The sequence below is a fragment of the Sceloporus occidentalis genome, unplaced genomic scaffold (assembly GCF_023333645.1).
Source record: "Sceloporus occidentalis isolate IW3139 unplaced genomic scaffold, rSceOcc1.0.p SCAF_13, whole genome shotgun sequence".
NCBI classification, from domain to species: Eukaryota; Metazoa; Chordata; class Lepidosauria; order Squamata; family Phrynosomatidae; genus Sceloporus; species Sceloporus occidentalis.
In genome coordinates this window covers 15880141-15903209 of record NW_028316993.1, presented here as the reverse complement: position 1 = coordinate 15903209, position 23069 = coordinate 15880141, and the positions used below count along the sequence as shown (strand labels likewise).

Here is a 23069-nt window from a genome sequence, read left to right as displayed (position 1 = left end):
GGAAGATACATATTTTACCCAGGATTTAAATTCTCTCTTTCCTCCCCTCTCTAGTACTTTTGTAGATTTGGACATCTTGCTGCGAATTCTCTCCTCCTCCATATTCCTAGAAGAATTATGGCCTTCACTTCCAGAGCATGTTGTGAAATGATATTGTTTGAGAAATAGAAGCAGAAGTTGATTTATCCACTAAATGATGTCAGCCTCGGTTTGGTCAGTCATCTGTTCACAACATTATAGTGATAATCTAAAATTTAGAAACATAGCCATGTTAGTCTGGAATAACAGTATGCAAAAGGAACTTGCAGACTGTGTGAAAAGTTGTAGCATAAGCTTATATAGATTTAAGTCTATGAAAGCTCATGCTACTATAATGGGCCTTTGGTATCTGCTGTGGCTTGGTTCCAGGACCCCTGTGGATACCATGGCTGCTCAAGTCCCATGAAGTACAATGGCATAGTAAAATGAAGCAAAGAGAAGGTTTGCTTTTTGGAATGTATACGTTTATAAAATATTTGTCAAATCGTGGATGCTTGAATCCATGGATAAAAAAATCTATAGACACGGAGAGAGGACTATAATTCTTCTGCATATTTAGTCTAAGTGTTCTAAAATTTGTTTTTGCGGTTGTTCACAAATCCTGACAAATTATGGGAACATCCAAAAATGAAAACGTTTGGTAGAGAAAAGATACCCAAATCATGGTTTGGACCGCTGGGGTAATGGAGCCGTGGCTCACAGGGTCAGAGTGCCAAGATTGTTCAACTACATTGTCTGAGCCATTCCCTTGTTCCCTCTCAGTTTAGCTGCATTCTTCACAACAGATAAGGGGAAAGAGGAAGAGGAAAGAATGGAAGTCTCCTTCTTTAGCAATAGCCATTGGGCTACCAGCCACTGGACCACTGGCGAATCTATTCTGCCACTGGTAGGAGCGACGCTGGCAGCATGATGACTTGGGGTGCCAACCCAAAGAATGGCATTATTAGACCTTTACAGTAGCCCCACACTTATTTGACAAGATAGGGACCGCAGCACTGTCAAAAAACAGAAATCATTCTATGCAGCAACTGTCTCTGGATGCAAAAGTAAAGCTGTCAATAGTTTTTCAATTCCAATTTTACAAAACGCATGTACACAAAAATATGTTTTCTCATACTTTTTTCCCCTTTGCTGACCACAAATAAAGAACAAAGTGGCTTTGTGGCTCTGCCTTTCAATAAATTCCTCACCTAGCAACTTCTTTCAGTCTGAAATAGAATAAAAATTCCAGAAATGGAAAAGAAAACGAAACCTCAGATTCATTGCCTGCATCAGAACATGTACTAAGTTGTTGTACCTTTAGCTATAAGACCTTCCCATTCTTTCTTCCTATTTCTCATGGCTCTCCATGTTGCAAATGGAGACGACCATGTGTTTGTCCTCTGTGAAGACAAATGAAGTTGTATTTTTCCAACCATAAATGCTGATTTCGTTGCCAATTTTATCATTTGGAGGAGGATAGGAGGCAGTAAATCTATAGGCATTGCTATATGTGCTTGGATGGTGCCCAAGATAAGAGCCAACAACTTTGAGAGAGAGAGAAATTGCTTTTATAACAACTTAGTCCAAAGATGCATTATCACCATGCTGTGGAATGTATGCCTGGAATCGTGTTTCAGCTGGTATTTCCTTCCAACACATTTCCTATTCTGTTTCAATGTGTGTGCTTTAAATTGACCCTGAGGATGAGGCCAGAATATGTATTAAAGCCACCAAAGAGGGTGATGGAATCTATAGTGGAAACCAATAAAAAGCCATTAGGTTCAAGGTGCCTTTAATCTTTGTCTGGCAACCAGTAGATCCTTATAAAGTGTTTATGATGGGACGCTAAACTTCCATGGCCAGTTTGCATGGTGTGCATTTCCTGAAGATACAAGATTTCCCACACGGTTGCTTCTGTAGAACCTCAACAGGTTCTGCTCTAACACCCATTTACTATTCTTATGTGTCTTCAAGCCAACACTGACTTATGGGAAATCCTAGGGTTTTCTTGGCAAGATTTATTCAGAGGAGATTTTGCCATTACTTTCCTCTGAGGCTGAGAGAGTGTGACTTGATCAAGTTCATCCAGTGGGTTTATAGAGCTAAGCAGAGATTCAAACCTGAATCTTCACGAATCCTAGTCAGACACGCAAACCACTACAGCATTAGCCCCTTTCATAAAAGATCTCCTGATTTGTCTCCAGACAAGGCATTGCATTTTACTTAGGAAGCCCTAGCATACCCCTGTCCCTTAAGTTTAGAGCCTTAATGGTTCTAATGGCAAACTAGTGGGGACATCAATCGTGCCAAAAAAGAAGCGATTACAAAGGTATAATGAAAAGATCCACTTTCATAGTGGGAACGACGGACCTTTTGGAATCGATTACCAAGACGGAGCGAAGGCGAATCAGAAATCAGTTTAAAGTGTACGTGGAAATGAGCCCATTGTCTGCTGGGAAAAGGTATCACTGGCCTGGAACAGACGGGCCACTCGTGACGCCCTCATCATGTGCTAGGGCTGCCTCGGGGTGGCGCGCCCACAAGCCCCTCAACCCTAGCACGTGACAAGGGCGTAACAATGGTGGAACCCTGTATACATGGCGCTGCCATTGTTACGTAAGCGCCGCGCGGCGTCTGCACAGCACCGCACGGCGCTTACATAATGAATGCGACAGTGGTACACTTGTGATGCCGCCACAGTGTAAAAAGAACCCGTTTTTCACGGTTCTTTTTCCGCCGGCGGGAAGCCATGCGGTTTGGCGGCTGCAGTTTTCCCGGCAGGCCCCCATTTTTTGACAGTCTGTACCGCGCCACTGTTTGGTGGGTTTTTGTTTGGATTTGCTAAATGGCCAACACAGGTATCCCTGCACGTTTTCTGGATCGTATGCCCTCTCGTGTTCAGTCCGGGAATAGCAGGTTGGAGGAATTGCTGGGACTGAGCCTTGCAAATAGAGAAGAGAAAACTCAAGTCAGCTGTTTCGCCTTGCAGCCTGCGAATGCTTCGGAAGAAAACTCTGCAGCCTTTTCAACGAATCAGCAGAGCCTGTATTGCCTTTGCTCCTGTGTGCTGCTGAGATCAAGAAATGGGAGGGCCAGATCCAAGAGGGGCATAAGGTTTGGAAAGCCTTCAGGAGCTGGATAAGTGCAGCCCTTTGTGGTGCAATGCTGCGCAGCCCTACACAAGCCACTGGGCTGTGTGGGCTGTGGGTGCAGCTGGGATTCTCCTGTCTTGTTTGGCAGGTTGTGTGACCCTGTCAGGCAGAGAGAGTCTTCAGGTGCAAATGCTGTGCCAAGGCAGCCCCAGGACAGGAAAGATCTTGGAGCCCAGAAGGGGAAAGGTAAGGGTAAAGGTGGCAGGACAGCCTTGACTCAAGAAGAGGGTCTCCACATGGGTTCAGTGGGGCTTGGTGTTGCTGTTGTGGTTATGTGCCTTGAGGCCAGATTTGTTCACAGACAGTCCCTGGGTGCATCTACACTGTAGAAATGATGCAGCTTGGCACCACTTCAAGTGCTGTAGCTCCACTGGAATCCTGGCATTTGGAGTTTTACAGGGTCTTTAGCCCTCTCTGCCCAAAAGTGCTGGGGCCTTGCAAAACTACAAACCTCAAGAGTCTGTAGGATGGAGTCATGGCAGTTCAAGAGGTGTCAAAATGCACTTTTCATCTGCACTGGATCTGATGCACTGGATCTGTATTTATGCACTTGTATTGTACAGTATTTAGAAAGTTTTAATGTTGTAACATTAAACAGGTGTTCAACACACCTTGAAAATGGTCTTTTATTCTCTCATCCCCCGAAGCAGAATGTTTTAGGAGGAGATGAGGATTGGCCTAAGATCACCCAGCCAGTGCATCAGGGTTACCCAGTGAGATATGGAGAGCAATGGCCTGAAAAGGAGAGACTCCTCTTTGCCTGGAGGCTCGCTGTGCAATTCACAACCGTACCTTTAAATATTCCTGAATCCTGATCATACGAGAGCCTCCATGCACAGAGATTGGATGAGGCTCATGCACGCCACTCCTTGCATGTTTGTTTGTTCCAGAATGTAAAACTTGTGACTAGAATTTATGCTGGATTGCACAAATAGAAAACTTAGGAACGTGCGGACTGAGTAATAGGGGTGGTACCCTAAAGGCACCAGATCCCATCTGATCTTGGAAACTACTGTAAGTAGGGTCAGTTAATATCAATGAACACCAGATGCTGTAGGCTATATTTCAGAGAAAGGAAGGGGCAAAACCTAAGAAAACCCCATGAAATCCATGGGGTCGTCATAAGTCAACTTAAAGGAGCACACACAAGAAGGTTGTACCAATGATGCTTCTGTGGAACTGCTTTCACCATATCACAGTGATACTCCACCTTTATCCTCTTATTACTCCAGTGAGATAACTTTAGGCCCACATGTGAGGACTGTCCTAAGAATGGCCAGTTAATGTGCCAAAGTCATCCAGTCGTGTGTGAAAGAATAGTTGGAAGAAGAGAGCTCACTTGGAGGCTCACCATGCAATTTGGAAAGTTGGTTTTAAGGGTTCCTGATCATATGAGAGAACCTCCATGAACAGGAGAGACTCACCTCTTCCCAAAATTGCTCTTTAGACAGTGAGACTACGATGGATGTGGCACAGGGCTTGTGCACTCCTCTCCTTGCATGTTTGTGTATTTTAGAATACAAAACATCTGGGCATATTCTAGATTGTCTTCTGGCTGTGGAAAAATATGTCATATACTCTGAATAAAAGAGCCAGCTTGCTGTAATGGTTTGAGCGTTGGACTGTGACTCTGGAGATCAGGGTTTGAATCTCTGTTCGGCTATGGAAACCACCGGGGGACTTTGGCAAAGTCCTACTCTCTCAGCCTCAAGAGAGAGCAAGACAACTCTCCTTTAAACAAATCTTGCCAAAAAAACCTTGATAGGGTTGCCGTAAATTGGAAATGACTTGAAGGTGAATGTGAATACTGTAAACAGAACTTAGGAATGGATTGAGTGAAAGGAGTAGTCAGACGTTTGTGTTATAAGCCTCCTTTGGGATGGATCGCTTTGGTCTTTGTGTCTTGAATCAAAACGGTATTCCAAGAAGGAAGGATTGGTGTTGGGGAGGCTGGGATGTGGATCTTTGGCTGAACAATTAAACTGTCATATTTCTGTTTTTTGCTACTCCAGAAGTGATGGCTATGTTTCGTGTCATCGCTGTGCTGCTGTTGGCCCACCTGAACAGGGGCCAGGACCTTCCTTTCAGAGATCCCACCTTACCTTGGGAAGAGCGGCTGGATGACCTTGTCAACAGGCTGACCCTAGATGAGATGGTGCTGCAGGTATGAGAAAGACTTCGATCTGTGATGGTTGCAGGAGTTGGAAGAGTCGACAAAGGGCATCAAAAGATCACTATTAAAGCATTACAAAAACTTGGCTAATTCAAACTGAAGGTCTTTGTCATCTAGAACCTTGCATAAAGACAACTAGAGGCACATAAGAAGTTTCCAACCATGACTTGGTGACAGTAGCCATTCCTAGTTGTGACCTCCCTGCTCCCAAACTGGCATTCATTGGAAAATTGCCTCGGAGCCTGCTGCCATACTGCAGAAATAAAACAGTCTGACACCACTTTACTTGCCATGACTCAATGCTTAATAGAATTGTGGGATTTGTAGTTTGGTGATATAGTTAGCCTTCCCTGTCAGAGCTCTCTGGTGCCCCACTAAACTACAAGCCCCAGAGTTCCATAGAATTGAGCTGCAGAACTTAAAGTGGTGTCAAACTGCTTTATTTCTGCAGTGGAATCACTTTAAACTTGGCTAATAGTTGTTGCTAGACTATTACAACAAAGGATAGGACGTGCATGGGTTGTGTGAAGGCCTCTTTGGTTTCAGCACATGTTACAACAAACTTGGGCATGGTTAAGGGCATCCTCTTGCGTTAAATGAGGTGTTCACAGTCAAAAAAGAGTGGGCTTGCACCTGTAAACTATGCCTCTTGGTGGCTGCATGTTTTAGTGGTTGGAGGGAGTGGGAGAGAATTGCTTGTGAAAACTGGTGGAAAGGTTGCAGCTCTTTGGGACTCATTGAAAATTTGCAAAGCTAAGAGTACTGCCTGAACCTCTGCTATCTTTGCCCACAGATGGCAAGAGGGGGCGCAGGTCCCAATGGCCCAGCACCACCCATTAAGCGGTTGGGCATTGGCCCATATAACTGGAATACGGAGTGCCTTCGGGGAGATGTGGAGGCCCCAGCGTGGGCAACTGCCTTCCCTCAAGCCCTAGGCTTGGCCGCCTCCTTCAGGTATGACTGTTCCTGAAAGGTGAGGCTCAAACATCCCAAGGCTAACTAACCTCTTGCCTGCTTCTTTCTTGGTTCCCTTGCTTTCCCTTGATTCTGTATTCTGCTAGTGAACTGTTTAGGGCTGATCCTGGTGTCCAACATCCCACAGGCTTCCAGAGAACCCAGCATCCTGTTTGAGGCCACCAGTGCTGATGCCTGCCCTGGTCTCTGGGCAAACGCAGCCCAGGCAACCAGCCAAAGGCTTGGTGCTACACAAGTGATAGCAATGATGCAGCACCAGCGAATGAGCAAGCACAAAACAGAGCAGCTTACAGTTCAGCACTTACTTAACTTAGCAGGCAAAAGCCTTAAGTCCCAAACAAAGTTCAAACCCAAGCTTCACCTCCAACAAGAGAGTTCAGCAATATCCAAAGCAATTAAACTGTACCCAGAGTCAGCAATACAGTCCAGGACAAGCACAGAGTGCATCAACATGACAGGGAGCTAGGTAGGTCAGATAATCTCTGACAACTCATGGAGGGCAGGGATGCAGATTTATAGATCAACGTAGCTGCTATTTAATTAATTGCTGCTTCCTATAAATCCTCAGGGATTTCCTCAAGCCTTCCTTTTGTTGTCTCTGCTTAGTGAAGGTAAGTATGAGTCAATTGTCTTCTGTATCTGAATGAAGAGGACTCTCTGCCAGAGCTGGTACTGCATGTGGTCTGTGTCTGAAACTTGTGGCCTTTGAACCTACTCCTGCTCTGGTTCAGCAGCAGGTCCAAATATGTCCACTGCTTCAGTCTCTGGGTCAGAGTCCATTTTCATGTTCTGGAAGCAGGGCATGACAGTTGCCATACCATTGCCAGGTGATAGGTACATGTATAAATCTAGATATTTCAGTCAAAAAATCGACTCAGTAAAACATGGGTTGACTTAGCCATGGGTCAGTGTAAATATTAACCCTTGACTCTTATAAGAAAAAGTAACCATCCACTCCTGCTGCTAGAATAAAAGGTCATTTTCCCCTTTCTCTTGCTGCCCGTTCCTCTCCCTACAGCCCTCAACTCATCTATAGCATTGCCAATGCCACAGCCACAGAGGTGCGTGCCAACCACAACTACTTTGTTTCCCGTGGTTACTACTTCGATCACACAGGCCTGAGCTGCTTCAGTCCTGTGTTAAACATCATGAGGCACCCTCTATGGGGTAGGAACCAGGTATTGACCATTTGACTAAAGGTAATGGTGGTGGTTAGGGTAGAGGGGCTGGGGATAAAACTTAAAATTAAAAAGGTTCATAAATGCTTTGGTATTTGGCATTTTAAATCCAAAAATGTCCTCATCGTTGCTCCATCACGTACAGTTTTTGCACAGCTTGCTTTTTGTGTCGTAATATGTGACTGATCTTGCAAAGAGTAAGGTCTGTTAAAGTCTTCTCACAAACTTTCAAAACACTTTAATTCACTGATAGGAAACACAAAAATCTATTCAAAAGCACTAAAAGAAATTGCACTAGAGCGTCAGCATCTGCACTTAACCAAATCCGAGTCACAACTGAATTGATAAAAATTTCCATTTTGTGAAAGAATTGTGTATTGTATGACTTTTTATTTTATTTTATTTTTTATTTTTGCCTTCTTCAAATTCAGGATTTCTGATATTCCAGATCTCCTCATAAAGATTGCGGTTCGGCTCCCAAATCCTTAGGTGTTTGTTCCAAGAAGTTGGAATTTTCTCCCTAATGGAGAAAATGTAATGAAAACTTGGAACTCCACCCTCCAAGACAGTCCTCCTTATTGTGGATAACAAATCCACATTACCTCTGGTGCTGGAGAGAATATATATCTGTTAGGCCCATTGTGCATAAATTTGTTGAGTCCCTTTTATAGCTGTCCAAGCCATAGGACATGTCATGGCATCAAATGCCATTGTTTGACAATGGAGAGTGCTGAGCGATCCTAAGAATGTGCAAAGCAGCTCAAATCTAAATCATTCTCCAGGGCTGTGTGGCTTTCTGACAGTGACGCATGAGATGGAGGAGGCCAGAGTGTTGCTGAGAGAACAGATGTGGCACTGGAGAAATGGGAAGGATTCATATACCTGTCTGTCCATTTCTCCTGTAGGAAACTTATGGGGAGGACCCCTTCCTAACAGCTGAGCTGGGTGTGGCGTTTGTGAAGGGGCTTCAGGGTGACCATCCCCGCTATGTCAAGGCTAGTGCTGGTTGCAAGCACTTTGACGTCCATGGTGGCCCGGAGAATGTCCCCACGTCCCGGTTGTCCTTTGATGCCAAGGTTAGTATGAATTGTAGATGGGGGAATGGAGTAGGCTGGATAATCCTACTTTCTTCCAGCCCTTGATGTCCAAGGTGCATTGGACCAATACAGTAGTCCCTTGCTATCTGTGGGGAATGCGTTCGGACCCCTTCCTCACAGATAACAAAAAATGCAGATGCTCAAATCCCATTGTTTTCAATAGATGCATGCACACCCATTTAAAAAGCTGGAGTTTGCCATCCATGAAAGCTCAAATCTGCAGATGGCAAGTCCGCGGTTGATGTGTGTACACTGTAAGTGCAATATTTATGTTTAGCTTGGGGAAGAGAAGGTTAAGAGGTGACATGATAACCATATTAAAATATTTGAAGTAATGTCATATTGAGGGTGGACCCAGCTTGCTTTCTGCTGCTCCAGAGACTAGGACAGGGAGCAGTGGATTTGAGGTACTGGAAAAGAGATTCTATCTAAACATTAGGAAGAACTTTTTGACAGTAAGACCTATTCAGTAGTTGAATACACAGTCTTGAAGTGTGGTAGAGTCTCTGTCTTTGGAGGTTTTTAAACAGAGGCTGGATGGCTATCTATTGGGAGTGTTTTGATTGTGTATTCCTGCATGGCAGAATGGAGTTGTACTGGATGGCTCATGTGGTCTCTTACAATTCTGTTATTCTATTTATTGCATGTTTATCCCATCCATTTTCCTTCAGGTTTTCTTGTCTAGCTCTCCGTCTCATAAAGATCCAATGAAATAAGGCTGAGAGATGGTAGCTGCTCCACAGTCATTCCATGGACATCATAACTAACAGGAGATATGAATCTGAATCTCATTAGTCCTAATACAGTGCTCTAACCACTACACTATCTTGTCTCTTTCATATATCATGACATTTGTAATTCTGTCACATTTAAAATTTTAAAAAAATAAAGTTAAATTTTAAACACTTAACATTAAAAAAAAATGAAAGTTACAATTGAAATAAAAGTAGAAACTGGGATCGGTTTTGTACACCCCTGTGGTACAAATTTCCGCATGTCTTGGTGTCTGCAGTTTTGCCAGCAGTGTTCAGGTGGGGTGGCAATACCTCAGAAAGGAATGATGTCTGTGCTGTATTCCAGGTGGAGGAACGTGACTGGCGCATGACTTTCTTGCCACAGTTTGAGGCCTGTGTGCAAGCAGGAACCTTCAGCTTCATGTGCAGCTATAACAGGTATGTGTGTCCATGCTCTTTGACATTGGGATGGTGCTGGGTCCTTAGTAGGCAAGAAAACTGTTTCAGGTTTCAGGACTGATTTGTGGTGTGTATGGTATGACTCCTGTATCCATGGGGACACTCCCAGATTTAATGTGGATAGTGAAAGCCACAGTTAATAGCAAACCCTATATTTCGATGTAGATTGATCATAGAGTCTCACTGGAGGACCTCCAGATGTTTACAGAGGTATTCTGTCTAGGCATCTGGAGATCCTTCAGTGTGACTGTATGGTCAGCTTGTGCTGGAAATTAACCATAGAGTCATGCTGGAGGACTTTCAAATGTCTAGAGAGACCATATTTTTTCAGGCACAGTAAAACCATGGGTACTAGTTCCTCAGATACACAGGTTGTACTGTATTTTACAGTAACAGAATACAGTCATAGTTTGAAACAGATTAATTGTTTGAATCGCTGCTAGCTCATAGAAACCCATTGGGTGGCCTTGGTCAGGTCACTTTGTTAGCCCTAGAGGAAGCCAGTGGTGAACTCTACCCAAATCATGCCAAGAAACCCCTGTGATGCATTCACACTACAATTGCCATAAGTCAGAAACAACCTAAAGGCATACAACAATAGCAACAACACTGAGAATAGTGCACCTTAAGCACCTAAAATGGACTACATGAATGATGAATAAAGCTATGCAAAGGGATCTTGTAGCACCTTTGAAATTAACTGCAAAAGAAGTTGTAGCATGAGCCGTCGCAGATTTGGTCTACTTCCTCAGTGTTGATTCTGTGCATCTGAGGAAGGTAGACCAAGTCTATGAAAGATTATGCTTCAACTTCTTTCACATAGTTAGTCTCAACAGTGCTACAAGATCCCTTTGCAAACTGCTATGTATCTGAATTCTACCCCGCTAAATAAAGTCGTTGGTGTTCACAGCTGGGAACCAGAAGATACCAGCTGGATGTAGTACTTTTAGGCATCCTCTTTCATTCTTGACAGGATTAATGGGGTCCCTGCTTGTGCTAACACAAAGTTGCTGACAGATGTCTTGCGTGGAGAATGGGGTTTCCAGGGCTATGTGGTGAGCGATGAGGGAGCTATAGAGTTGATCATGGTGGGGCACCACTTCACCCACAGCTTCCTGGAGACCGCCATAGGTGAGTAATGCAGAGCAGAGATTGTAGTTCTCAGCTGTGTCCTTGGGATTATCTGTAAACCACTGGATCATTGATTCAGATCCCAGATGAATGTCCCTCAAGGTAGCCCTGTTGCCCATTCAGACCATGTTTGCTTATTTCTCTTCCCTTCAGACCAGCTTCTTTTATTAAACTGTATATTAATTTGTTAAAGTTTTGGGAGCTGTAGTCTAAAACATAACATATGGTGGGTTCTGGCTACTCTTCTTGGTAGGCTTACTACTGGCACTGTTTTGTCACAGGTTTCGGTAGCATCTTTTCCAACCCTGCTTCAAGATGCTGGGAATTGTCCTGGTGGAACCTTCCCAACCTAATTCAAGCAAACTCTATCACCAAGATATGGCTATTCCTAAATAGATTACAAGATTATGCCTCATGGACTAAACTATCACTGAGTGAAGTGGTAACCTCTTGTTTTCATTACCCCAATTTAATGCAGCTTCTGTGAATGCTGGATGCAACCTGGAACTGGCATATTGGATGAAAAAGAATGTTTTCACCCACATAAGTGAGGCTGTTGCCAAAGGCAACATCTCCTTGGAGGTAAGTGGTCCTAGAGCCCAGCCCTCTGAAGAAATGTGGGAGCTCTTCCACTTCAGTTCCCATATCTCATGGCTGCTACACCAGTTGACTCTGCGCTTGGTCTCTCTACCTCCTGCAGATGGTTAAGGCCCGTGTCCGCCCGCTGTTCCGCACCCGCATGCGTCTGGGTGAGTTTGACCCACCAGCCATGAACCCCTACAATGCTCTGGGACCCGAGGATGTGGAGAGTGAAGCTCATCGCCAACTGGCCCTCCATGCTGCTATTCAGTCTTTTGTCCTACTAAAAAACCAAGAAGGAACCCTGCCTCTTAAGGCCCATGATGCATCAAATAAGGCGTTTGCGGTAAGTGGTTTCCCATGCGGTCGCTTCACTCATGTGCTCATTCCTGATAGGTTCTCTTTGAATTTGTCAAAGATGTCACCATGTGTAATGTTTTAAATGAAGTGTGTTCATGTGGCCAGTGGTTGAGCTATTGGTATGTGTGGGAGCACACACACACACACACAAATACATACAGTCTCCCATATTCTAAATGCTTGGGACCAGAAGGGTTTTGAATTTTGGATTTTCTCTCGGATTTTGGAACATTTCCCCATACATAATGAGATATCTTGGAGATGGGACCCAGTTGCAGTTCAGGGGAAATTAATCTTTTAAGAACTACTACTTGCCATGCTTATATGGATCCTGTAGGTTTAGGAGTAGCATGTCTGTTGAGTATCAGACAGGAGATGAGCAATGGAAGAAGCATGTTGCCATTGTGTGTGATTTTCTTAAGGGTATTTTCTAGGCACTGCTAGCAGCAGGATACAGAGTTAGATGGTCCTCTGAGCTAACCTATAAGGGCTGCTCTTAACATGGTTGGATGCTCCTTATAACAATGGAACAGGTATATTCCCAGCTATATTTTTGAGACCATTATCAAGAGCAGTCCAGTCCTATCTAAAAATGTATTGCAGCAGATTATTGAGATATAACAGACCTCTCCATTCACAGAAGACCTCAGCCTTTACATGAGACCCAGTCCTCTTGTGATGTCTCCATGTTTCTTCTTAACAGGTGGTTGGGCCTTTTGCAGACAATCCTACACTTCTCTTTGGAGATTATGCTCCACTTGCAGATCCCCAATACATCTATTCACCCAGGTAAGATGCAAAGGATATTCTGCCTCTTCTTTCTGCATCCCTTCTCCATCCCAGACAGCCCAACCTTACTAACGGTTACCTGCAATATTGGACTGGTGATACCTTCATTTTAACTCTCGAATTCAACTCTGGCAGTCATCCTGACCAGTAGAAGTGGGTGGGATATGTAGGAGGGCCAAGCAGGGGTTTGAACTCTGCTTTTGAGAATGATCAAAACCATTACACCACACTGACTATGCAGTTAGTAAACTGTTAGGAATTATTTACTGTACAGTAAACCTCTTCCTTTACAAAGTTCCAAATGGCTTCTGGCCTACAGCTCTCAAGTAGTCTCACATCTCATCCAGATTCTTCCAAGAACAGATTTGCTTTGATCCACCAGCGGTATAACTGCCGCATTGCCTTTTAGAATCTAAAATATAAAAAGAACCTCTTGACTAACCCAGACTCTGGGTTTCCCCATCCATCCACAGGTTTTATTTTCATCTGCAGTCTTGTATCTGTAGTCTTAAAGATAGCAAGGTGTTTAAAGATTGTTGGACTTTTGCATACCTTGCAAACGGTTGCATGGAATTCAGCCGTGCATTTTGTAAGTTGTTAGATGAACTGGGAGGTACATTCTTCAGTTCCTTTTTGTTGGTTTGTATGTAATAGCAGAGAGAATGTCGGAGACCAAAACTAAAAAAAAAAAAATGTTTTGGAAGGGGAAATCCCTGCAAGTCTTTGCTTTAAAAAGCAAACAAACTCCAACGCAATCCTTGAATTGTAGCTTTTGGAAGAAAATTCTGTTTAAAACAAGCAATATATACTAAGCTCCTCAATGAATTGTGACCATGGGTTTTGGATTTACTTGCTACAAAATTCTGCATCTACTGCCCCAAGGCAACTCAAAGCCACATGGAAGATCCTGGTGGAGTCTCTATAAATCTCTTCTTGCTTACCCAGGACTATAAATATGCATTGGTCTATGGATATGTAAAATGGAACGGGGTGTTCGAAGTCCCCAGCAGTGCACAATATGTGTTTAGTTCCATTTAGCAGCTCACAGGTTCTGTTGGCCAAATCTAGACATCTTTGGTAGCAAATGCACATATTTCTGACTATCATGAGTCCTTCTTATCTCTGTCTGGTGCAGGAGAGGCCTGACAACAATCTCGGCGAATGTCACATTTGCAGCTGGGTGTCGCTATCCCACTTGTGACCAATATTCCCCTGCTGAAGTGAAGGCAGCGGTACAAGCAGCAGACATTGTGGTTGTCTGCCTGGGTACAGGTAAAGCGCATGTGTAGCAAAGAAAGGGGTGATGAGCAAAGAAAGCCGGAATGAAAACAGCATAACTCTTTCTTCCTAAGGTAACTCTCCCATGGTCATTCAGCAGAATGATGTGAGAAAATTACCTCTTGCAACACGATGCTTGGAAGTAATGGATAACACTGTATCTTTAAAATTATTCTTCCTGTGTAAACCACACTTAGAAATGCCACAACAAACTACAAATCAGAGAAGTCCATAGCATGGAGCCATGACAGTTAAAGTGGTGTCAAACTGCATCCATTCTGCAGTTCAGATGCAGCCTAAATAAAGGAAGGTGTCAAGAAGAGAAGGAGCTTGGCAGAATAACACTGTCTTGAAGGGGGAGGAAGATTAAGATGAACCTTTATGCAGCCTGAAAATATGTATGGTCACATGGTATGGTTGCTTAAGATATAGGGACACATCAATGACCATGCATTACAACTAGTGACTGAGAAAATGGGGAAAGGTTTAGAGAAACATTATGGATAGGACAGAGGCATGCAGGAAACCTCTATACCACCTAAAGCCCTGTTGCCCTAATAGCAAATGGGATGTAGAGAGAATGCTTCACTGAGTATTATTTTCCAATCATTCATGATCTATCATAAAACTGTTTTCGGCTCCCGAAAGTTGCCAAAAATGTTTGAGCCTTGAACTCTTCCATTGATGGAGCCTGGCTTCCTAGCAATAATGCCAACCACCTTTCCAACATTTTTTGTGGTGTTTCCTTCTGAGTCATTGTCCTTCGGTTGTTTGGAAAGGAGATTTGCTGTAAGAGCAGCTTTTCTGGTGTGCAAAGCACAAAGACTGAGGCTAAAAGGGAGCAGAAGGGCTCTTGATAACTCAATTTCTTCATCCCCCCCCCCCTTTTCCTCAGGAGTTTATGTTGAGTCTGAAGGTCTGGACCGGACAGACCTGGCTTTGCCTGGACACCAGCTGGAGCTTCTGCAAGATACTGTGGCCTGGGGTGAGTTTCAATAGTGGTTTATTTCTCCCAAGGAAGCATTTTGGGAGCTTCCAGTGGCAAAGATGTAGCTTAAAGAAGGGTAGCCTCCAAACTTTCCATGACTGATAACCCACCATGCTTTGCTACATAACACCTGGAGCTGATGGGCAGTGGCGATGTTAAGAAGCCTTGCAAATGAGGATCCCATAGCTGTAGGTTGGCTACAAAGCTCTGGCCAGGTATGGACAATTTCACTCGCCAGCAAGAGGCTGGAAGCAAGGGCTTCTCTTCCTCCAATAAATTCCATCCCAAAACCATGGTTTCAGGCCCTTATCAGATGAGTGTGGAACTGGGGGTCTTGCGCACTGGGTGGTTCGAATTCGCGTTATTTCGCAAAGAACCATCATACCTGCATTCGAATGGCCCAATCCGCACTCACGTGAATGCGCGAGCTGCCGAACTGAATGCGTACTGTCTCCTCTTTTTGGAGCGTGTTGGCCAGTGCGCTGAGTAAGGGGATTGGCGGATATCCGGATTGGGGCTCTGTTCAATCTCAGTGCGAATGGGTCTGGTATGAATGCCCAGTCCTGAACTCCGTCGCAAGACCCCCAGATTCCAATTTTTACTTCCGGTGGGTCTTTCCTCTTGCCGGTTCCAGGGAAGCGGGGGGGGGGGGGCGGTTCCAGCAGCCTCCTCCTCCCCCTCCCGGCTTCAGAGGCATCCCTGGCTGCATCCCAGGCAGGGAACAGGCGCGGGGCCGCTAGAATCGCGGCGATCACTGCCGTTCCAGCAGCCTCCTCCTTATCCTCCCGGCTTGAGAGGCATCCCTGGCTGCATCCCAGGCAGGGAACAGGCGCGGGGCCGCTAGAATCGCGGCGATCGCCGCCATTCCAGCGGCCTCCTCCTTCTTCTCCCGGCTTGAGAGGCAGCCTAGGCTGGCTCCCAAGCTGGGAGGAGGAGGAGGAGGCTGCTGGAACCGCGATTCTAGCGGCCCCGCGCCTGTTCTCTGCCTGGGATGCAGCCAGGGATGCCTCTCAAGCCGGGAGGAGAAGGAGGAGGCTGCTGGAACCGCGATTCCAGCGGGCCCTGCACCTCTTCCCTGCCTGGGATGCAGCCAGGGATGCCTCTCAAGCCGGGAGGAGGAGGAGGAGGCCGCTGGAACGGCGGCGATCGCCGCGATTCTAGCAGCCCCACGCCTGTTCCCTGCCTGGGATGCAGCCCAGGCTGGATCCCAAGCCGGGAGGAGGAGGAGGAAGCCGTTGGAATCACGGCGACCCCAAGAAAGGCCATCCAGTCCAACCTCCTTCTGCCATGCAGGAACTCTTAATCAAAGCATCCCCATTGACAGATGGCCATCCAGCCTCTTTGACAGCCGCTGGAACTGCTCCTCCCCCCCCCAGAATACATACACACACACTCACACGCAGAACCGGGCATTGCTAATTTGTTGCAAGGAAAGGTCACGTTAAAACCAAGCAGGAATGTACAGAGGGAACAGTAACGGGCACGTTGTATCGCGATTGTTAATGTGCATGAGCTGGCTCTCCAGCTGTTTACCGGGCTGTCATGACGTGACCTCCCCTTTCACCCCGGAAGCGTTTAAGGTCGCAACCCATGCAGGGCACCACTGAGCATGTGCGAGGCGGCCGATACGAATCGGCCAATCCGCATGTTGAGCTCCAGTGTGACGAAACATTCTGCACTGAATGCACTTCGCGCGAATGCGGATTGGCCAATTTGAATCCTGCCAATGCGGAAGGACTCCCAGGTATGATGGTTCTTTGCAAAATAACGCAAATTCGAACCACCCAGTGCGCAAGACCCCCAGTTCCACACTCATCTGATAAGGGCCTCAGTTTAAAGAAAATCAGAGAACGTGAAGGGAAGGAGGATCTGTCTTCTTCTGTGTCTGCTCAGAAGCATTCCTGGCAGCATTAGAGTTCGGAGCAGCAAGAAGAGAAAAAGTGTTGGCTCAGTTCTTCCATTTCCCCTTCTTGTGGTCTCATGAGAAATCCTCAAGAAGATGCAACCCTGTGTTAAAAGTCCTGAGATGCAACTTGTCCTTCCCAGTCACATTTTGGACTAGTACACCCACAGAGATGACATCAGACCAGGTGGAAGTCAAGTGAGGTGGAGAATATCATTTTCATGAACTAGAATTCTGCCCCATTTACCTGGTGCATATCTTGTAGCTGCAAATGCAGACCTCTCTGACTATAGCTTTTCACTACAGCCAATAAATATCCTGTATCCAGGTATGTGGAGCCATAATGCTATCAACATGCATCTCTGCTTCCACACAGTCTACCTCTGGCAGCTGTCAAGCCCTATGGGCTGATGAAATGTCCTTTAAATGGTTAATAAATAATAATAATAATAATAATAATAATAATAATATATTTATATTTTCTTGCCTCTCCCAGATGGATCGAGGGGGGATTACAGTCCATTAAAACCCATACATCAATAATAAAATACATATAAAATAAATCCATAAAAATAATACAATGTCCTTGTTTGGGGGAAAGGCCCTCCGAAAAGCATTGAGAGAGGGTTCTTCTCTATAAGGAAAACTCCAGCCATCTCCACTGTTCAGTTGCCTCAGTCCTTAGTGAACAACAGGACCTTCTGCTCCATCCAGAACAGGATATCTACATGCATGTCCCATATAGTTAATTATATTTATATCCCACCCTATGCTCAGGTTGGTGTACCTTGTTCCTCACCTCATTATATCAACACAGTAAACCTGTGAGGTTGATTTACAGGTTGCGTACCCCTTAACCAGAAATTCAAAATGCTCCAAATTCCAACATTTTTCGCATGGGTAGTGGAGATAATGGATAAACCTGTATTCAAAGACATACAGGCCACCCTCCCCATACACATGGGATGTGAGGAAAAGAGCGTATGCTCAAGCTCCATTGAAAATAATGGGGTGTGCTCTTGCAGCGCAGTGTGATGCACGTGGCACAGATACATGCCCCATTACTTCTGCCAGGGCTTGCCTTCCGTGTAAGCTCAAAGCCGTAGAAGGCAAGCCCACCTATGAGGCAGGCCGACTGTATTTGTGTTGATCTGTTTCAGTTTTTAAACGATATGCAGGAGTACTGCAGCACCTTTGAGACTAACTGCAAACACGATATTTCTAGCATAAGCTTTTATGGATTCCAGCCCACAGTGAAGTTCATCAGATGAAATGGACTGGAGTTAGGTTAGGTTAGACAAAGGAAGGTTTGGAACAGGGACCCCAGTGTGTTTTCTCTCCAAGCCCAATGCTCTTAATTCTTACAGAAAGACTGAAGTACTGGGTTCATGAGCATATTACTACCAGAGTATTGGTGCACATGGTGGTGGTACCTGATCGTTTATCATTAAAGATGTCTTGGGCATCTCATTTCAGCTGCTGGGCGTCCAGTGATTCTGCTGCTGTTTAATGCCGGCCCACTCGACGTGAGCTGGGCCAAGGCCCATGATGGCGTGGGAGCCATTTTAGCCTGTTTCTTTCCTGCTCAGGCCACTGGCCTGGCTATTGCCAAGGTGTTGCTGGGAGCAGATGGAACAAACCCTGCTGGCAGACTTCCTGCTACTTGGCCAGCAGGTATGCACCAGGTAAGACCCAATCTGGGGTGGCAGGGAGGGTTTTTTTTAATCTTCTTGCAAAGTTACATCCTTTCTGGGAAAATTTGTATTACTATTAATTTTTGTATACCTCAGAACTGGAATTCAAGGCAGCCTACAAATTAAACTATAACGTAGTTAAAACACATAGCTCAACACTGACATGGAATTAAACTGTCAGCAGTATTTAAAAACAAATTAAAATATAACTGTTAAAAACAATAAAAAGCAGTTTTAAAAAGTGATGTTAAAACAGTGTAGCATCCTCTTGAAAGCTCTTTTTAAACAAACAAAAAGCTCTTTCTAAACACCCCCCCCCCCCCTTTTAGTTCTCAAAAGCTTGCTGGAATACAAAAAGTCTTTGCCTTCCAATGGAAGAGCTGCAAGGAAGAGGCCATTCTAGCATCCTGGGAAGCGAGTTCCGGGGTCTAGGGGCAAACACTAAAAAGGCCCTATCTTGTATCCAAATAGGCCCCTAATGTGGAGATATGATCCTTCCGATAGCCTAGACCTAAGCAAGTGTCTCCTTTAAGCAGATGGCAGTTTAAATAACTATATATAAATAGAAAAATGCTATTGATCACAGTTAAAAAGTCTAACATTCATCCTAGACTGCACCCCATTCATTATGAACTGGGTCCTTCTGCACAAGCTAAAAATACTGAAACTCGGACACTTCCCATGATATTGGTTTCATTTTACCCAAGCTTACCCAAACATAAGGACCTTCTGGAATTGTGATAGGGTTGCCCTTCGTCTATCCTGACCCCAACCAGCATGCCTTTATGTGTCACCTTCCTGCCATGGCAGTAGAGAAGATATATCCATGGCTCAGCATGACATGGATGGTTTCTGGAGAAAGTGCCAGCTCCAACACAAAAGCAACCCTTGGGTCTTCTTTAGGAGCTAAATATGCTTTTTGACTTGCTCTTGGCTGGAACTCAGGCACATCCCAGCATACTTCTCTTCATTTTTCCTCCCAGGGTCTGCAGACTTTCTACCGTCTCCTTCATCTTTCTGTGCCCATTCCCACAGGTACCCCCCATGGAGAACTATACAATGGCTGGGCGCACATACCGCTACTATGGAGATGAAGCTCCGCTGTATCCCTTTGGCTATGGGCTCTCATTTACCACCTTTCAGTACAGCGATTTGGTACTGGGTGCTAACGTTCTGCCCATTTGCGATAACCTCACCACCTCGGTGGTGGTGGAGAACGTGGGTTCCAGAGATGGCGAGGAGGTGAGATGGTTTGATTGCTTTCTTGCATACATTTCCCAAGACTTTGAAAGGAAAGAGTGGAAGGAGGTGGGCTGGGGTGATGATTGCAAAGGATTCCAGATGTTCTCTGGTAGATCTCAAATAGAGAAGACCTGAGCAGAATTGGCACTCTCCATCTTTAAGAAGGAGGAAGAAAGGAACAAGTCTTTATGTACTGTATAACTATATACTCATGTATAAGTCTAGAAATTTAAGTTAAAAAAATTGACCCCCAAAAACTGAGTTGACTTATCCACGCTCAATGTAAGTACTGTACTTTAACTTGTGTGTGTGTGTGTGTGTGTATATACAGTCGGCCCTTCTTATAAATGGACTTTTTATACATGGATTCAAGCATACACGGTTTGAAAATGTTCAAACAAAGTATAAATTTTAAATATCAAACCTTGATTTTCCATTTTTTATAAGGGACACCATTTTGCTATGTCATTATATTTAATGGGACTTGAGCATACACGGATTTTGTTATCCACGGGGGACCTTGGAACCAAACTCCAGAGTATAACAAGGGTCCACTGTGTGTGTGTGTGTGTGTGTACCCATCTCCTGGTGAAAGGCAAGAGTTTAATCTGCCCTGGAAGCATTGATCCCCTTCTACCCTCATCCATCCAGCCCTTAGCATGTGACTGGAGATGAGTGGTGGCTTCCCAAAAGAGGGAGTCTTGATACTTTCCCTTCCTAATAGCTCTTTGTCTCTGCAGGTGGTGCAGCTCTACCTCCGTTGGGGAAAGGCAACAGTGCCAGTCCCTCGTTGGCAACTGGTTGGCTTCCACCGGGTCCTAGTACCCAAGGGACAGGCTGTCAAAGTGCCCTTCCTGCTGTCCTTCAGCCAGAGAGCCGTGTGGGCTGGAGAGTGGCAGTTGGAGCCTGGCACTTTCACCCTTTTTGTTGGTGGGCAACAGCCCTTCCAAGAAACACAGGCCCCTTCCAACATCCTGCAAGCTGATTTCACAGTCTCTGGCAGCACCCGCAAAAAGAGCCAGTGCTAGCCACTGTGACTCAGGGAGAGCATGGAGAAACGAACAAGGTGGCTCATTACGCTGGGGAATGTTTTTGCATTAAGACTGTAATTGGAATGGAGAGACTTGGGTATACCATATGATGCCTTGCGAATTGGGGATGACATTACTCCTGATCTGTATGAATTTACCAGCATTCTTTGCCAACTGCAGTGGCTAGAACTGATTTCAATGGAATACAGGTGAGGATGGGGGAGAGACTTCTAGGGGAATTAAAGATTGTTTCCCAAAATAAACAATAGCATTCGTTTCTTCTTCAAGTGATCCTGCTGAAAAAATCTCCCTTTTTTCCCTTTCTCCTCTGGAACACTTTTGCAAAGTGAACATGTATCCACTAGATCTGCAAACACAGGTATTCCAAAATAATATATTTAAACACCTGAATGTAAAACGCCTCTGGTCCCAACCATTTTGGATAACAGAGACTCTACCTGTACTGCTCAACAGCTCACATGCTTACATACACTCAGCGCATGGTCTGCCTACATCTAAAGGCTGACCTTGCTGGGTCCCTCATCCTTTAGAAGAGACAGAGCAGCTTGCCCCTCCTATGATGTCCTGGGGTTGTATCATAATTAACTCATAGATTTCTCCACGCGTCCTGGAAAGTCAGCTGCTTCCGAGACTAAGCGGAGCAGGAGCTCAATCTATAGAAAAGCCTATTGATCGGTCTTCCAGTCATTATATAAATCTTGCCAACTGGGCTGGACTGCCAGTCACCAGCCTGACACAATGGTGGGTGGCCACCCTAGGCTTGAGCAGAAGGCCTTGCTAGCCAGGGATGTGCAACCCCCATCTTTTTATGCCTGTTGCTGCATTTCTGCTGGAAAGAATGCCGTTAAAGGCACTGGAGCAGAAATAATACGATGGTTAATTGGAGCAATAATTTATTACTCTTATTTATTAACCAGCCATTTATTAAATAGTAATGAAATGATTTATTTCCCCCTAGAAACTGGGTGCTCTAATTCATCTTCCCCATGTTTGGAATACTTTCATACATAGAGTCCTAGAGATGGAAGAGACCCCCAAGGGCCATCCAGTCCAGCCCCTTCTTCTGCCATGCAGGAATACATAGAGTCCTAGAGAAGGAAGAGACCTCCAAGGGCCATCCAGTCCAGCCCCTTCTTCTGCCATGCAGGAATACATAGAGTCCTAGAGATGGAAGAGACCCCCAAGGGCCATCCAGTCCAGCCCCTTCTTCTGCCATGCAGGAATACATAGAGTCCTAGAGATGGAAGGGACCCCCAAGGGCCATCCAGTCCAGCCCCTTCTTCTGCCATGCAGGAATACATAGAGTCCTAGAGATGGAAGGGACCCCCAAGGGCCATCCAGTCCAGCTCCTTCTTCTGCCATGCAGGAATACATAGAGTCCTAGAGAAGGAAGAGACCTCCAAGGGCCATCCAGTCCATCCCCTTCTTCTGCCATGCAGGAATACATAGAGTCCTAGAGATGGAAGGGACCCCCAAGGGCCATCCAGTCCGTCCCCTTCTTCTGCCATGCAGGAATGCATAGAGTCCTAGAGATGGAAGGGAACCCCAAGGGCCCTCCAGCCCATCCCCTTCTTTTGAAATGCAGGAATGCATAGAGGCCTAGAGATGGAAGGGAACCCCAAGGGCCATCCAGTCCATCCCCTTCTTTTGCCATGCAGGAATGCATAGAGGCCTAGAGATGGAAGGGAACCCCAAGGGCCCTCCAGCCCATCCCCTCCTTCTGCCATGCAGGAATACAGAGGGTCCTGTAGATGGAAGGGACCCCCAAGGGCCATCCAGTCCATCCCCTTCTTTTGCCATGCAGGAATACAGAGGGTCCTGTAGATGGAAGGGACCCCCAAGGGCCATCCAGTCCATCCCCTTCTTTTGCCATGCAGGAATACAGAGGGTCCTGTAGATGGAAGGGACCCCCAAGGGCCATCCAGCCCATCCCCTTCTTTTGCCATGCAGGAATACAGAGGGTCCTGTAGATGGAAGGGACCCCCAAGGGCCATCCAGTCCATCCCCTTCTTCTGCCACATAGAGGGTCCTGTAGATGGAAAGCCCTGATGATCTGATTTTTGAGTTTTTAAGATGTCTTTCTAATTTTCTTATTTTCTTTTTGATCTGAAGTTATTTCTTCTTTTAGAATTTCAATGCATGTCTTTTTGTTTTGCTGTGAATGTGATGTTTTCTTTGAGTTTGTCCTCTTTGGTTTCTTTGCTGGTGTTTTCCTTTGGTGTCTGAGGAGGGTGCAGAGCCGAAGTGCAGCCAGCAGAGGGCGG

General features: G+C 45.4%; 1 protein-coding gene across 3 annotated transcripts; it reads left to right on the top strand.

Moving 5' to 3' along the window:
* Positions 1–204: 204 nt before the first annotated feature.
* Positions 205–21042, top strand: LOC149305070 (uncharacterized). 3 transcript variants are annotated; one of them, XM_089478115.1, is made up of 15 exons: positions 205–213; positions 5186–5337; positions 6140–6300; positions 7340–7499; positions 8405–8575; positions 9677–9768; positions 10763–10920; positions 11399–11502; positions 11621–11845; positions 12563–12648; positions 13784–13920; positions 14822–14911; positions 18294–18502; positions 19547–19753; positions 20494–21042. In XM_089478115.1, exons 2-15 carry the CDS (start codon positions 5191–5193, stop codon positions 20779–20781), a joined length of 2235 nt encoding a protein of 744 aa, XP_089334241.1. In that variant the 5' UTR covers positions 205–213; positions 5186–5190; the 3' UTR covers positions 20782–21042. The 3 variants fall into 3 exon arrangements, with proteins under 3 accessions (XP_089334241.1, XP_089334240.1, XP_089334242.1); XM_089478114.1 differs by lacking the exon at positions 205–213 and adding an exon at positions 2996–3359; XM_089478116.1 differs by lacking the exons at positions 205–213; positions 5186–5337 and having other exon boundaries at positions 6239–6319.
* The last annotated feature ends 2027 nt before the right edge of the window (positions 21043–23069 follow it).

Coding starts and splice junctions, on each gene's coding strand:
- LOC149305070 (XM_089478115.1), top strand. CDS start 5,191: ATGGCTATGTTTCGTGTCATCGCTGTGCTGCTGTTGGCCCACCTGAAC. Junction 13,921..14,821: donor GGTTGTCTGCCTGGGTACAG/GTAAAGCGCATG, acceptor CCTTTTCCTCAG/GAGTTTATGTTGAGTCTGAA. Junction 14,912..18,293: donor GCAAGATACTGTGGCCTGGG/GTGAGTTTCAAT, acceptor ATCTCATTTCAG/CTGCTGGGCGTCCAGTGATT.